Source organism: Hippoglossus hippoglossus, chromosome 18, assembly GCF_009819705.1.
Source record: "Hippoglossus hippoglossus isolate fHipHip1 chromosome 18, fHipHip1.pri, whole genome shotgun sequence".
In the NCBI taxonomy this organism is placed as follows: Eukaryota; Metazoa; Chordata; class Actinopteri; order Pleuronectiformes; family Pleuronectidae; genus Hippoglossus; species Hippoglossus hippoglossus.
In genome coordinates, this window is record NC_047168.1 from 1250399 (window position 1) to 1263561 (window position 13163).

At 41.3% G+C, this 13163-nt stretch overlaps 1 protein-coding gene across 2 annotated transcripts; it reads left to right on the plus strand.

The window, feature by feature from the left end:
* Window positions 1-1667: 1667 nt before the first annotated feature.
* sf1 (splicing factor 1) lies at window positions 1668-11864 on the plus strand. Of its 2 annotated transcripts, none has more exons than XM_034615620.1 (12): window positions 1668-2081; window positions 2644-2772; window positions 4538-4613; window positions 7336-7488; window positions 8249-8338; window positions 8431-8614; window positions 8770-8885; window positions 9033-9140; window positions 9236-9431; window positions 9519-9780; window positions 10031-10195; window positions 10546-11864. In XM_034615620.1, the coding sequence occupies exons 1-12, from the start codon at window positions 1823-1825 to the stop codon at window positions 10875-10877; spliced, it is 2070 nt and encodes a 689-aa protein (XP_034471511.1). In that variant the 5' UTR covers window positions 1668-1822; the 3' UTR covers window positions 10878-11864. The 2 variants fall into 2 exon arrangements, with proteins under 2 accessions (XP_034471511.1, XP_034471513.1); XM_034615622.1 differs by having other exon boundaries at window positions 1680-2081; window positions 9522-9780; window positions 10546-11243.
* Window positions 11865-13163: the final 1299 nt, after the last annotated feature.

The following is a 13163-nucleotide window of genomic DNA, read 5'->3' on the forward strand; positions in this document are numbered from 1 at the left end:
GTATTCAATTTATTTTCAGTGCTGTGATAAATATGAGGCTTCACGCTTTTAACACATGTTTTAGTTCCATGAGAAAATGACCTCAGTTGCTTGTGCTGTCTGTCTTGATTTCTAACTATTAGGTCAAAATTAAAATCTGTTGAAAGACTGTGAGCCGTATGTGTGTTGTACTGAATAATCTGGTATACTGATCCATGTAACTAATGCTCATCAGTTGGAATTTCGATACAGAAAGTTAAAATTGGAAGATTAGCTCAGTGATCGCAACCACAAGCAAGGGACGTTTAGTGGGTGTCAGGTTATATGAAGTAAAGTTAGCATGTGTGTAAGAATCATAATAATAATAGTCATATTCTGTCTGAACTACCTTTGTGTTCCCTCGCACTTAGTTATGTGTTCTCTTGCAGGGATTTGCATCTCCACGTGACACTTTTTGAACTGTTTACTGCTACTCTGTTAACTTTAAGTACAATGCCACAATTCTGATTCAGCTGATTGAATCAACATCTTCCATCTGCAGACATGCCAACCTTCTGGTTAGAGGACGTCCGCTGCACCCCCTCAGCCACAGCCTGCCACTAGGCACTCCTACTTGCAGATATCGCTGTTTGGGTTAAATCCTATTCTCCCAAATTGTATTTTGTAAATGCTCTCTGACAATGTACAGACATGGTTTTCTTTTTAATGTAAAAAGATCATTTTGACCAGATAAGCCAAAAATATTAACAGAAAATAGGTACTTTACAAATTAATGTATTTGACGTCAAAGTCAACTTTATGGTCAGTTCTGCTATGTACAGGACATACGCGGTATAATTCCATTTCTATCGGATCTGGTGTAAACATATAAGTATACAAAACATGTACACAACATATTGAGTAATCAAAACATAGTACAACACAGTATGCTGTCAAAAGGCACACAGCAAAAATGGATTGAGAATGCAAAAATACTTCATGGAAAGAAATGTAATGTACATGCACAGGATGTGGTATATATCAGTTAAAAATGGCAGCAGTTGTAGTGTGGTGAGCAGCATTTATGGTAAACAAAAAGTGAAGTTACTACAAAAGTGACAGGTGCATGTTCACCATGTACAGCGACTTTGAGAGCTTTGAAAAGACCTATATAAATATGATGTATTATTATTTGTATTATTATGTTCTCATTGAAAAGGATCTCAGTTAGATTCAGTAACAGTTCTTGTCATTAAAACACCGTGTTTATGTTATTTTATTTAGCGTTCAGTTGATTGAACAGTAATTATTGACTATACAATTCCAATCCATAAATAAAAATGATTCAACTCCAAATACTGGTCAAAACAAAACATCTACAGTCATATTTTAAAGGAAGTTAATTTTATTAATATTCAAAAATGACAATTGACCTTCTTTTGTTTGTAAATGACAATTATAATTACACTTCTTCATTGTAAATAAAGCTTTTCTTGGAGATTTTAAGGAGTCGTAGATTTTTGTTTGCGTCGTAGGTGATTTCTTTTTTCTTCCTGTTTAGTCAATCACAAACAAACGCAGGCCGGATATGGCGTCACGACTACGTGTCAGTAATAACGTTGATAGCCGAATCAGCCAATCAACGTAGATAATGAGGATCCAGGGGAGGGTCTTAGTCTGGCCAATAGGAATGCTTTTAGTCTACAGCCGATCATCCTTTGTGGTTTTCTGTTAGGCGCCATTTTGATTGAAGAATTGTGAGTAGTGTCTGCGGCTGATGCTCCGTTAGATATTCTCCCAGTTTAACCCAATTTATACCTGAGTCGACCGACGTTTTACAGAAACTTTGCAGTTTTTTTTGAAAATGGCCACGGGAGCAAATGCGACTCCCTTAGGGAAGTTGCACCCCAGTATCGGCGCTAAACGAGGATTTGACGCTGGGCCTGGGTCGGGGAACGGGCTGATGCCCATACCGGGGCCGCCCGCAACCTTCCCTTCGATACAAGCTTTCCAGCCTCCGATGCCAGCCGCATCTTTTCCACAGCCGCACCAGTTCAGCCCGGCGGCGGGGTTTTCGGCCCAGGCTCCCCAACCACCTCCGGGGGCCGGACTAGTAAGCCCAGGTAAATTAACGACCAACGCAATAACCCGCGAACACAACAAGCGCTTGGTGCGGCATGAGTTAATGCTAGCCAGCTAATGTGGCTAACTAACATGGCCTGACGTCAGAGGCCCCGCGTCATGGCCTGCACGAAATGGAGACCACAATGCCAACGTAAATCGATAAAACAATATAAGCGCAACATGAACGTTTAGTTTGTTGATTTTTAGATATTTGTTTTTATCATGCTAACACGTTGTGTCACACTGAACTCACGTCAAAGGCTCAGCTAGCCACATGGCTGCAGTTCAACTTTTCTTTCATCATGAGGAAGTTAACACAGAGCTGAGATGTAAGTTACACGTTTAACGAGTAATATAATCCTTGACGACTCCACTGTGCCATTACGTTCACATGTAAAGGCCCCTATGTTGAGCCCAGCTGTACGGATCGTTACTTCTCATCGCTTGTCGACTCCACTGTTTTTGCAAGGTCATGTCAATTGGTGCTTGAATTGACGTTTATCCTGTAACGTGCGTCGAAGCCGCCACCAATGTGCACTAAATCCCCCCGTTTCTCGGTAGATTTCGGTAAGAAATCCAGGAAGAAGAGTCGCTGGAGCAGCGAGACGCCTGACCAGAAGACGGTCATACCAGGCATGCCCACTGTTATTCCACCTGGATTGACCCGGGATCAGGAGAGAGCATATATAGGTAAATGCTTATTAAGTTTCTCTGGTTAAAACATGTCACCGTGTTGATTTTTTAAAATGCAGTTTTGTTATGTCTCATCAATTGCATCTGTTTGAGGTTGTAGTTTTCTTACTTGATGCATACCGGTGTTAATGTTACACGTCTGTGCTGTTTGCTGCGTTCCCAACAGCTAGAGCTCTCTAAAGGCACCAACAAGATGCATTAGCAACTTTGAATTACATTTTCCATCTAATCCCCAGTAACATTTCTGTGTTACACCAAAAGTGAAATGTCTAATTCTGCTCCAACTGTTGAGATGAAGCAATAGTTTCTGATGCATAGTGATTTATAACTTGATGATGTAAGGTGGCAATTAAGCTTATGTCTCTTTTTAATGTAGGTAAATTGGTTCTGTTGTGGTGTACTTACAGTTTGCATACCATCGGGCACCCATTAGCAAGAAGAGTTTGACATAGATGATTAAACACCACTGCTTGCTGATATCTGTCCTGAACTGCAGGTCACTGTTAAATGTCTTGCCTGATCCCTTTACACGTCATCAGTAATGTTCCTGTGCATGGAGACGTTCCTCATAATGTTCTAACATGCCAAAGTATGCTTCTGTTTATATCGGTCCAAGTGTGAGCAATGCTGCTTCAATGGCAAAACAATCCATCAGATTTAAACTATTCAACCAGTTGGTTTAGTGGGCATATCAAATTGGGAAACACTGTCATTTGTGTTCTTAGTTTGGCCTGTTTTAAAAAAAAAAAAGGATCATATGATTCCAGTTTTGAACCACATATGCCTTTCAGCAGCAGTGTAGCACCAACACACTGTCTTCACAGGCCCTCAGCTGGGTGTTCTGAAGCAGATGAAACCTTTTGTCAATAACTGACTTTGTTATTGATATTGTTCACTCATTGGTAATGGTTGTACTTCCTTGGTATGTAAACATTCATTTGTGCCCACCTCTCCTTGTCATACTTATCATTTCCTTTGCTCATGTAGTAGACCCCCTAAAATGATCCAAGGGAAACATTTAAAGATGCAATTGCTGTGAGCCACGATTCACAGACCCCATATTCATCTCTTTAATCCAGAGTAATCATTGCAGTGATCAGTTAATCTCTGTTTGGGGGTTATTTTCATTACAATTTTCATGATGTGCATGAGATGACTGATTGATTTATTTTTTCACTGCCTTCAATATATAAGAATTGTGTCTTTGTCACTGCAGCCCATCAGTATTAGATCTATGGAGTGACAAGAGCGACGGTCATCACCCGTTTTCTTATTGAAACTTGGAAAACAAATAGACCAATCAGTGATTTATTTATTTTTTAGACCAGCTGTGTCCTTAAAATGCCAAAGCCTCTTAACACAATTGCTACAGTATCTGAAGCCCTGTCTCCATGGAAAAACCCCTCATCCGGTGTTTGAAATGGTAAAGGCATTTTTAGGAATCACAGTCTAGTCCTTTACTGACATGTTGCCATGCTAATTCATTGTCTGAGAAAAGGTTAGTCCTGTTTGTGCTAATGTAAATCTACCTCTAGAACGTATTGGGTAAATGCCTCATGTCTTCAGAAATGCCTTAGAGTCTTATGAGATGTACATTTGATCTCCCTTTGTTTGTTTTTTAAACAGACTCACCATTTGTTGTTTTACCTTAGTAATAAATGGGACAGTGCTCTCATGTGCAGAGCGTTGTCTCCCTGATGTTGTTGTGGTAACCACATTTCTCTCCATCCTTGTTTTTCTTTCCTAACCTGAATTCTTCCAGTCCAACTGCAGATTGAAGACCTGACTCGTAAACTGCGTACAGGAGACCTGGGAATCCCTGTTAACCCTGAGGACAGGTCGGAAAAAGATTAAACCCTCGAACAGTAACATTTTCTCTACCTTCTTGACTTTTGGAAGACAAATGTTGATTTTCTGTATATATGTGGTTGTTAGTCTAAATCACAAATTGTATAGTAATAAGCTTGTAGTTAGTTTAATTAGCCATCTTCTAATCGAAGGGCAGTGTTGTTTAAAATATTCAAAGTTAATGCACTTAACCAAAACCTAATGCTAGAGGAGAATTGATCTACATTATCATCTTTATTAAGTCTATTAATAAGTCTCTCACGAGTAAGCATACATCTTTCTACATATACTGGTACTGGTAGCTAGTGTCCGTAATGTTTTAATAAGGCTTGAATCAAAATTTAGATTTTTCTGAAAATACGATAAGTGCAACATTTGGACACTAATTAGACAGCTGTGCCGTGAACAGCACCGCAAACTGCAGCCCGCAGAACGATTATATAATTGTAAAAGCCCGTCAGTAACGGTTTCAACACAACATTATCATTATAACCTTCAATACTGTTTGATTAAACTGCAATAGTTTCAGCTACTTGTTCCTAATTAACTGACAATTTAGTCTATTTTTTACTCCTTTTAAGTACCTATTTATATGAACAGAAATATTATATTATAAAATTAAACATGAATTTCTCTTCCTGACTGTGAAAAAAGTAGTTGACCTAAAGACACCCTTAATGAAGGGTTTACTTTCTGGCTTTTTGGGAGCTTTTAGTAAAATCTCGTCGTCTTCCTCAGAGGAGGAAGAGGAGCAGAGCAACTACCATCTCCTGAAGAAGATGGTGAGATCCAATTAAAAGCTTCCAAAAGCTAGCAAGTTGACCTTGAGTTGAGTGGTGTCTTGCTTTTCTTACTTTGATTGATTTTTGTCAGATAAATGTTTGGTGAGATCTATGTTAAACCACAGTGTAGCATCAAGCAAAGTTTGAATCTTATGTATTTGCAAGCCAAATACATTAGGTAAATAGTTTTGCAAGCGATGGTATTCCAAATAGACAGGAGTAGACTGTATGAATGCTTGGGTAACCCACTCTACGTAGTTCAATGAGAGTTGAGTTTAGGTGTGTTTCAGGTAAAGACAAATAACCAAGTCTTAAATATTTGCACCTTTCATAGTGGACTATTTGCTATTTAACTCGACAGGTCAGTGGAGTTGTTGCTTCAAATTTAGCCTCCCAGTTTTAACTGCATGAAGGTTCCAACCACTGCTTGTTCGTTTGATGTAGAGTGCTGTGTGAACCTATGAATGAATACATGTACAATGTATTAAGGTTTTCCTCTGAAACAGGCTTGGGTCAACACACTGTACTCTATTTAAATTGTTTTAATGACATTGAAGATCTTTTTTAGTCTTGAAGTTGAAATGGAATTGGCTCTTTGAATATAATTAATTTAAGTTCATAATTCAGACCCATCAAGTTTTTTTTGCTTTTCCTGACTTGCACATTGGAAATTATCTATTTTTGACAGTGATGGCGTGTGTCCAACACTGCTATATCAGTGATCAATAGGTTTTTCAATATTGATCACTAGTTCTCTCGTAACAGGGCTTAACATTTCCACCCAGGGGGAAGGGAAAGTGGGGGGCGTGTGCCAGTTTTACCTCTGGACTTTTGAGGTCTGGAAGAAAACTGCCAGACTTCTAAGTGCCGGAGATGCAATAGCAATCTTATAACATAGTTTCCATAAGGATCTGTTCCCACAGGAAGTGGCTTGCTCTCATGAGTGTGTGACATTGACCTTTGTTAGCTAGAGTCCCTGCCGTCTGTACACTGCATAGTTTCTCATCATAATCAGACATTTCCACAGCAACCAAAAAGTCGATTGCAGAGCTGCAGCACTCTTATAAATCACTCCCCAATCTAATGTGACAGAACCAACTGGGGGTGTTTCAGGTTGTCACCGTTGGAAGTTTGAAGCATAAAAGGAAAAACGTTTTTTTCCCCCTCTTCATGTCACATGGACACAAATGTGGCTCTCAGGTGGGAGAGCATAGGAAAAGGTGGATATCTAATCTTAATTCCTTTTCTCTAACCCAAATTACCCCACGTCAACCTAACCCTTTTTCAAGCACAGAGCCTCCTTAACGCAGCAACACAGGTTTTCAGCATCCAAGGGGAGGTACGGACCTCTTCCGCCACGTCAACACCAAGCAACTCTCAAAGACAGCGTTTCTGCTTAGGATTGCGAATTTTGCTTTGGTTTCTTTTTCTTACCTCCAGCTTTCCTTTCTTATAGGCCAACAATCCTGTATGCAGGTTTAGTTATGGCCATTCATTTGTTTTTCGTTTTTTCTGTGTGGTTGATGCCCCTCCACTGTTTTGGGTTAATTACCGCTATACAGCTTTGGTTGCCCCCGTTTTACCCTGAATTGTATAAATTAATGAACTCTAGCCTTTGAAACGTCAGTGCAGAGTTCCCATTATAATTTTCTTTTCCTTTTTAGTTTGCTCTTGCACTGGCCCTTAGTCACATAGTCAGTCTTTCTGAGATTTATCTCAGTAGATCCAAATTTCCAAAATGAAATGTCTATTTAAATTTAACATAATTTCTCAGATATATCATTACCTGTTGATTAGAAATTGCTACTGAAGAATTGAAATTTCTAAAGCTTTAGTTAGCTGTAGGAAGTGTGTATTGGTTAACCTGCAGAGCTCCAATTCTAGAAAGGTATTGATGTTGTATTTCCTGTCTTTTGTCTGCCGTTTTCAGGTCTCCCTCTCCGGAGCCCATATATAACAGCGAGGGCAAGAGGTTAAACACCCGCGAGTATCGCACACGGAAGAAGATCGAGGAGGAGCGCCACTCCCTCATCACTGAGATGGTTGGACTCAACCCTGACTTCAAGCCTCCTGCAGACTACAAGTAAGATTTATTTGTGTTTTACAAAAATGTTCAGCTTTATGCTATCATAACAGTCTGTTTTAATTAAATAGAATACAACCATTGGCGACAACCTTTTTAAACCAGTAACTGGTTTTAATCTGATTAATGTATATTAGGACTGTCTTTTTTGGGGGGGAACACAAACATCGAGGAAACCTGTTCGACTTCAATATTTAAAGTCTCGAAACGCATCAGACCCTCTGAAGTAGTTTATCCTTATCCAGCAAAGGGCGATCACTGTCAGCTTGACCTACTGTATGCCCTCTTGATTTATCAGTCGAGTAAGACAGTAATGTTACATTGTTTTGTTAGGAAAATGGAGGATACTAGCTAGAAAAGAAGTCCTGAGCAGACAGTCATGATACCAGAGCATTGGAGGAGTGGTGTGTGGACGTATTTTGGGTTCTACACCGTACCAGCAAAGTAATGTTCAACAGCGAGTCTGTTTGTCGGCATTATATCATGTAACAGCCTTACAGTAAATCTGTGGGCTCAAATGTTAGCAGCAGCTGAGGAGGCACCTCAGATAAGGAGAGCAACATCAAGTGTTCAACCTTGTCTGACTGTGTGCACAGAGGTAGGGAGTGGGATTGAATATATTTGAACAAATTGTGTCATGTCAAATTTTTTTTAACTTGATATTTGGAAAAAATGTACAGCCCTACTCTATATCTGTGACCTGTACTGAAAGTAGATCAGTGATCCTAGTATATGCTGATCTTGTATCCATTTCTTGCAGACCTCCAGCCACCAGAGTCAATGACAAAGTTATGATTCCCCAGGATGAATACCCTGAAATCAACTTTGTTGGTCTGCTAATTGGGCCACGGTAAGTTGGACTTAATATTGCTATCACCATGCATGTTTTATATAATATAAACAAGCAAGTTAATGGCCATGTTTCTCTTTTTGTTTCACCAGTGGTAACACACTGAAGAACATTGAGAAGGAGTGCTGTGCCAAGATCATGATCCGTGGTAAAGGTTCTGTAAAGGAGGGGAAGGTTGGCCGAAAGGATGGACAGATGCTCCCAGGGGAGGATGAGCCTCTGCATGCCCTGGTCACTGCGAACACAATGGAGAACGTCAAGAAAGCTGTGGAGCAGGTTAGATATCCCCAGAGTGCAGATTATCTTGCTCCCTTTCAATGATCCATCTTTGTTCAGTGCTTCACACTCGTGTGAAGATTTGAGTTTCTCTATACATGGAACGTACCATATGACATGTATAATATGTAATCCTAATGGTGCAAAATTTACAGATTCGTAACATCCTGAAGCAAGGCATCGAGACACCTGAGGATCAGAATGACCTACGAAAGATGCAGCTGAGGGAGCTTGCCAGACTCAATGGCACACTGAGGGAAGATGACAACAGGTCAGTGAACACGTCTCACAGTGGTGGAGCCGCATGTACATTTCAGTGTTCAGATCATTGGTGATGGATGTGGGAGCAGGGGAAAAGTCAACTCTGCTCTCTGTAAGCTACAGAACACCAGTGAAGATTGTCTCTCTGTTTCTTTAGGATCCTTCGTCCTTGGCAGAACGCCGAGCCACGCAGCATTACCAACACCACCCTCTGTACCAAGTGTGGTGGAGCTGGCCACATCTCCTCTGACTGCAAATACACCAGGTGATCACTTAAACAAGCCACAAAACGTGGAGAAAAAGTCCAGATGGTTATGAGTTGTGTTTTTGTAACAATGTTTGCTGTTTTGCCTCGTGTAGCACATTTGCTGCCCACAGAGCAACAGGTGGTGAGCCTCCTCAGTCGGCCCAGGACAAGGCTCGTATGGACAAGGAGTACCTGTCCCTAATGGCTGAGCTGGGGGAGGCCCCAGTCCCCACATCTGGAGGTGGACACTCACACAACCAGGGGGGGGGACCTCGATCCTCAGGCCCCAACAACAACCAGCCACCTCCGGTTAGTTTGTGACACGTTTGATTCCATGCTGTGGTTTCCATAGAAAAGTTTCTTTTGTGACGTGATGATGTTTGTGTGTGTGCGCAGCAGAACCGGCCTCCTTGGATGAACTCTGGCCAGTCTGAGAACAGGAACTACCATGGCATGCACGGAGGGCACGGAGGACACGGAGGACACGGTGGGCATGGTGGGCACGGTGGGCATGGAGGACACCACAACTACCCTCCCCCCATGCCCAACATGGGAGGCCCCCCTCTACCCCCCAACCCCAACGGTCTGCCTCCCCCCTGGATGCAGCCTCCTCCTCCCCCCATGGGCCAGGGTCCAGGACCTCATGGACACCCTATGGGTAAGAGCGTTTTTAGCTGGCAGATGCTGAATGTTTTAAGACGTCACCATTGTGATGTCCATGTCCTTGAAAGTCTTGAAATGCCCAGTAGAGTAATCCAGTTATGACAACTCTTACACAAGCGCTTTGTAAATCCTTAAAATGTATTTACAAGCTCCTCAATGTGTGTTGATGAATGAAGATCATTCAAACTGGCAAGAAAGCAAATGAGCTTTGGCACCATAACATCACTGTTTTTACCCCTCCATAGGTCTGCTCCCTCCTCCAATGGGTATGATGCCCCCTCCACCTCCTCCCCCGAGCAACCAGCCACCTCCCCCGCCTTCTGGTCCGCTGCCACCGTGGCAACAGCAGGCTCCACCTCCCCCTCCAACCAGCAGCATGGCAACCAGTACACCGCTGCCCTGGCAACAGAGTAAGAACCCCCAAAAACTTGATACAAAACCTGTCCGTCATACACTTATCAATATAAACACTATACTGTATACTCAACTGTCGAATGGCAAAATGTAGTTAAGATAAGGCTGTAATGTACGTCTGTCACGTGTTAGAACCCTCATCACTAGCTCACGGTGAATCTTGTGGAGCATCTCCTGCTGTGTTCTCACATCAGCTTCTCTGGACTTTCTGTGGACTTTATAATGTCTGAAGCAACCATACTGACTGGTCATTCTGGAGCCAGATGATCAGATTGACAGAATTTCTTTGGGGGGAATAAACGTAATCGATGTCAGTAAAGAGTTAACCTCTTTTTACTCCCTTCAGATACCACCACAACGTCCAGCCCTGGCACTGGCACCCTGCCTCCATGGCAGCAGCCCCAGCAGCCTGCAGCCTCAGGGGCCCAGCCCCCACCACCCATGGGTTCCCCATCCATGGTGCCGCCTCCCCCTGGCGTCCAGCCCCCGTTGCCCCCTGGCGCCCCTCCTCCTCCCCCTCCGCCACCTCCAGGCTCGACCGGCATGATGTATGCACCACCACCACCCCCACCACCCATGGACCCTTCCAACTTTGTCACCATGATGGGGATGGGGGTACCAGGCATGCCCCCCTTCGGCATGCCTCCTGCCCCCCCACCTCCCCCACCCCAGAATTAAGCCTGCCACAGAAGAACCATCCTCCCGGAAGAGTTTCAACGCTGCAGCACATTGTTCTATTGTATCCAATGGACTGATGTTATATAGAGCATTTCTGTGTGTGTGCTCACAGAAAAAAATATAACCAGTGCTTTATTTTTTATTGATCCTTGATATTGTGAAGACATCTCTGAATTACTGAAAGGCGGTTAGCTCAATTTGTAAACTTGTGTAACTTAGTTATTTTTCCTGTTTTTAAATTCACATAAATACAAAGATCCTTGTGTGCATACAAAAGACGCTCCTGGCCACTTGTTCTGCTGTTCTACAATACTTTGTCATGCTACTTGGTTACCAAATTAACTGCTTGATAACATTTATGCTGAATAGTTTCATTGCCTCAAATGTTTAAGTCAAACTTGAAAACATGACTTTCATTGGATTTAAGATACTGAACTTCAGTTTGCATGTTTAATTTTAAGCACCACATTTGTACTCCTGTCATGCTCCTTATGTTGGCTTTGAGTTGAATAAGATTAATATTTTTGTAATAACATGATGTGAAGTGTATCTTAGTTCTGTCAGAAAAACCTTTTCTGTAGTACTGTCTCAGATTAATTTCCAGAAATTCCCAGGGTTTTTTTTAAAATTTCTTTTTCTCCTTTTGTTAATTGTCTGCATCTCAGTTGTGACACTGAGTTTGAAAAGGGGCTTTGGTGCTGCAGTCTGCTGGCGTCTGACCCTCTGCACTACTTGAATGTTGGGAATATGATATATATATATATATCCTTGTTTCTCTGCATCTCTCTGCTCTGATAAGATGCTGTGTGCAGTGTTTGTGTTGCTTCTGCAAGGACAAAAGTATCAGTTTTGTCCATCGAGTTATTGGAGAGGAAAAATGTTTTACTCTCTTTCTGGAATTAGTCTGTTGTGTTATGGCCCTAGTCTGAATGAATAGCTGTTGAAATCTTGCTTGGTTTAGAATTAAACTGATCCATTTCACCTTTTTGTCCTTTTGTGCAGACTGGTCTCATTTCAGGGATAGCTTCTTTTAGGCTGCCTCCTTCAACATGTTGCATAACAAGCTTTTTGTCTAGAGGAGTACTCTGCTTCTCAACTCTCAAGGAAGCTTTCACTTAAAGGGAAATACACAGTGTTTAAAACACATACATGTGCAAGTAGGTAGAGTATCTGCTCATGTCCTCATCTATTGACATGAACAGCAGTCTTTGGTTTTACATTGAGAATCCTGAAGGAAGCAGTAATGGCGATAAGTATACTCATTTATTAAAGAGTCCAAATGTTTCCTCGCTTTTAATCACATCTCGTGGATGTGCTCACCGGATGAAGTTTGGTCAGTTGCCATTAAACTTGCATGTCTCTATTCAGTACAACCACCTGTAGGCTACTTATACGTTCTATATTTAGGTCCCTGGATGTCTAATGAGCAAACTTCATTACAAACAAAGATTTATATTTTTAAGTCCCAAAAAATTAGTAAGTGGTTTGTGTTATTGAGTATGTATGTGTGTTTTGAAGTTTTTTTCACATCTGAGTGACCACGCTGATGAAGACAGACTTCCTCTGCAGCTCTGCAAAAGTGACAGTTTGAGATGACCTTGTTTTTTTCCCTTCATCAGACCGTTACGTAAGAACAAGCCTGCATATTTATTAGTTTGTTAGGGTGTCATCGTATACTGTGATTTGAGTTTAAAACAATAGCAAAACCTGTTTTTCCATAACAAAAAAGATGTTATTGAAAATGAAAACAAACCAAACGGGGACTTAAATGTTAAAACATAAGCCGGTTGAGGGCCTGCAAGCTGGCCCCTCCCCCTTTTAAAAAATTTAGATACAATTTTAAGTTGAAAGTAGTATACATAGTACATAGAGGAACCCGTGTCATAATACAAAAACATCAGTGACATTTTGTGATCATGACATAGATATATTGAACAAAACAGTGAAAGTAAAAAATGGAAATACAATTTAAACTAATGGAAATATACATGGGAGATGTTCACATCAATATATCATGTACTTTATATGATATTGTTAGTTATTAGAGTATTTTATGAGTGAATCTAGATAGATCTACAACAGCTTAAAGGGAAAGTTCACAATAAAATGAAAATTCACTCATCTACTCACTACCATATCGGTGGAGGGGTGGGTGAGGTTTTTGAGTCCACCAAACACTTTTGGAGTTTTAGGCGTAAACAGCATTGCAGCCAAATCCAAAACAATTGAAGTAACGGCAGTAACTTCAAACAGAAGAAGAAAAAAAACATAACATGCCTCCATACT

Bases quoted from the DNA above. Each gene is read 5' to 3' on its own strand.
- sf1 (XM_034615620.1), top strand. From the start codon at position 1,823: ATGGCCACGGGAGCAAATGCGACTCCCTTAGGGAAGTTGCACCCCAGT. The intron at 2,082-2,643 runs GTAAATTAACGA...GTTTCTCGGTAG, and splicing joins GGCCGGACTAGTAAGCCCAG to ATTTCGGTAAGAAATCCAGG. The intron at 8,339-8,430 runs GTAAGTTGGACT...TTGTTTCACCAG, and splicing joins GGTCTGCTAATTGGGCCACG to TGGTAACACACTGAAGAACA.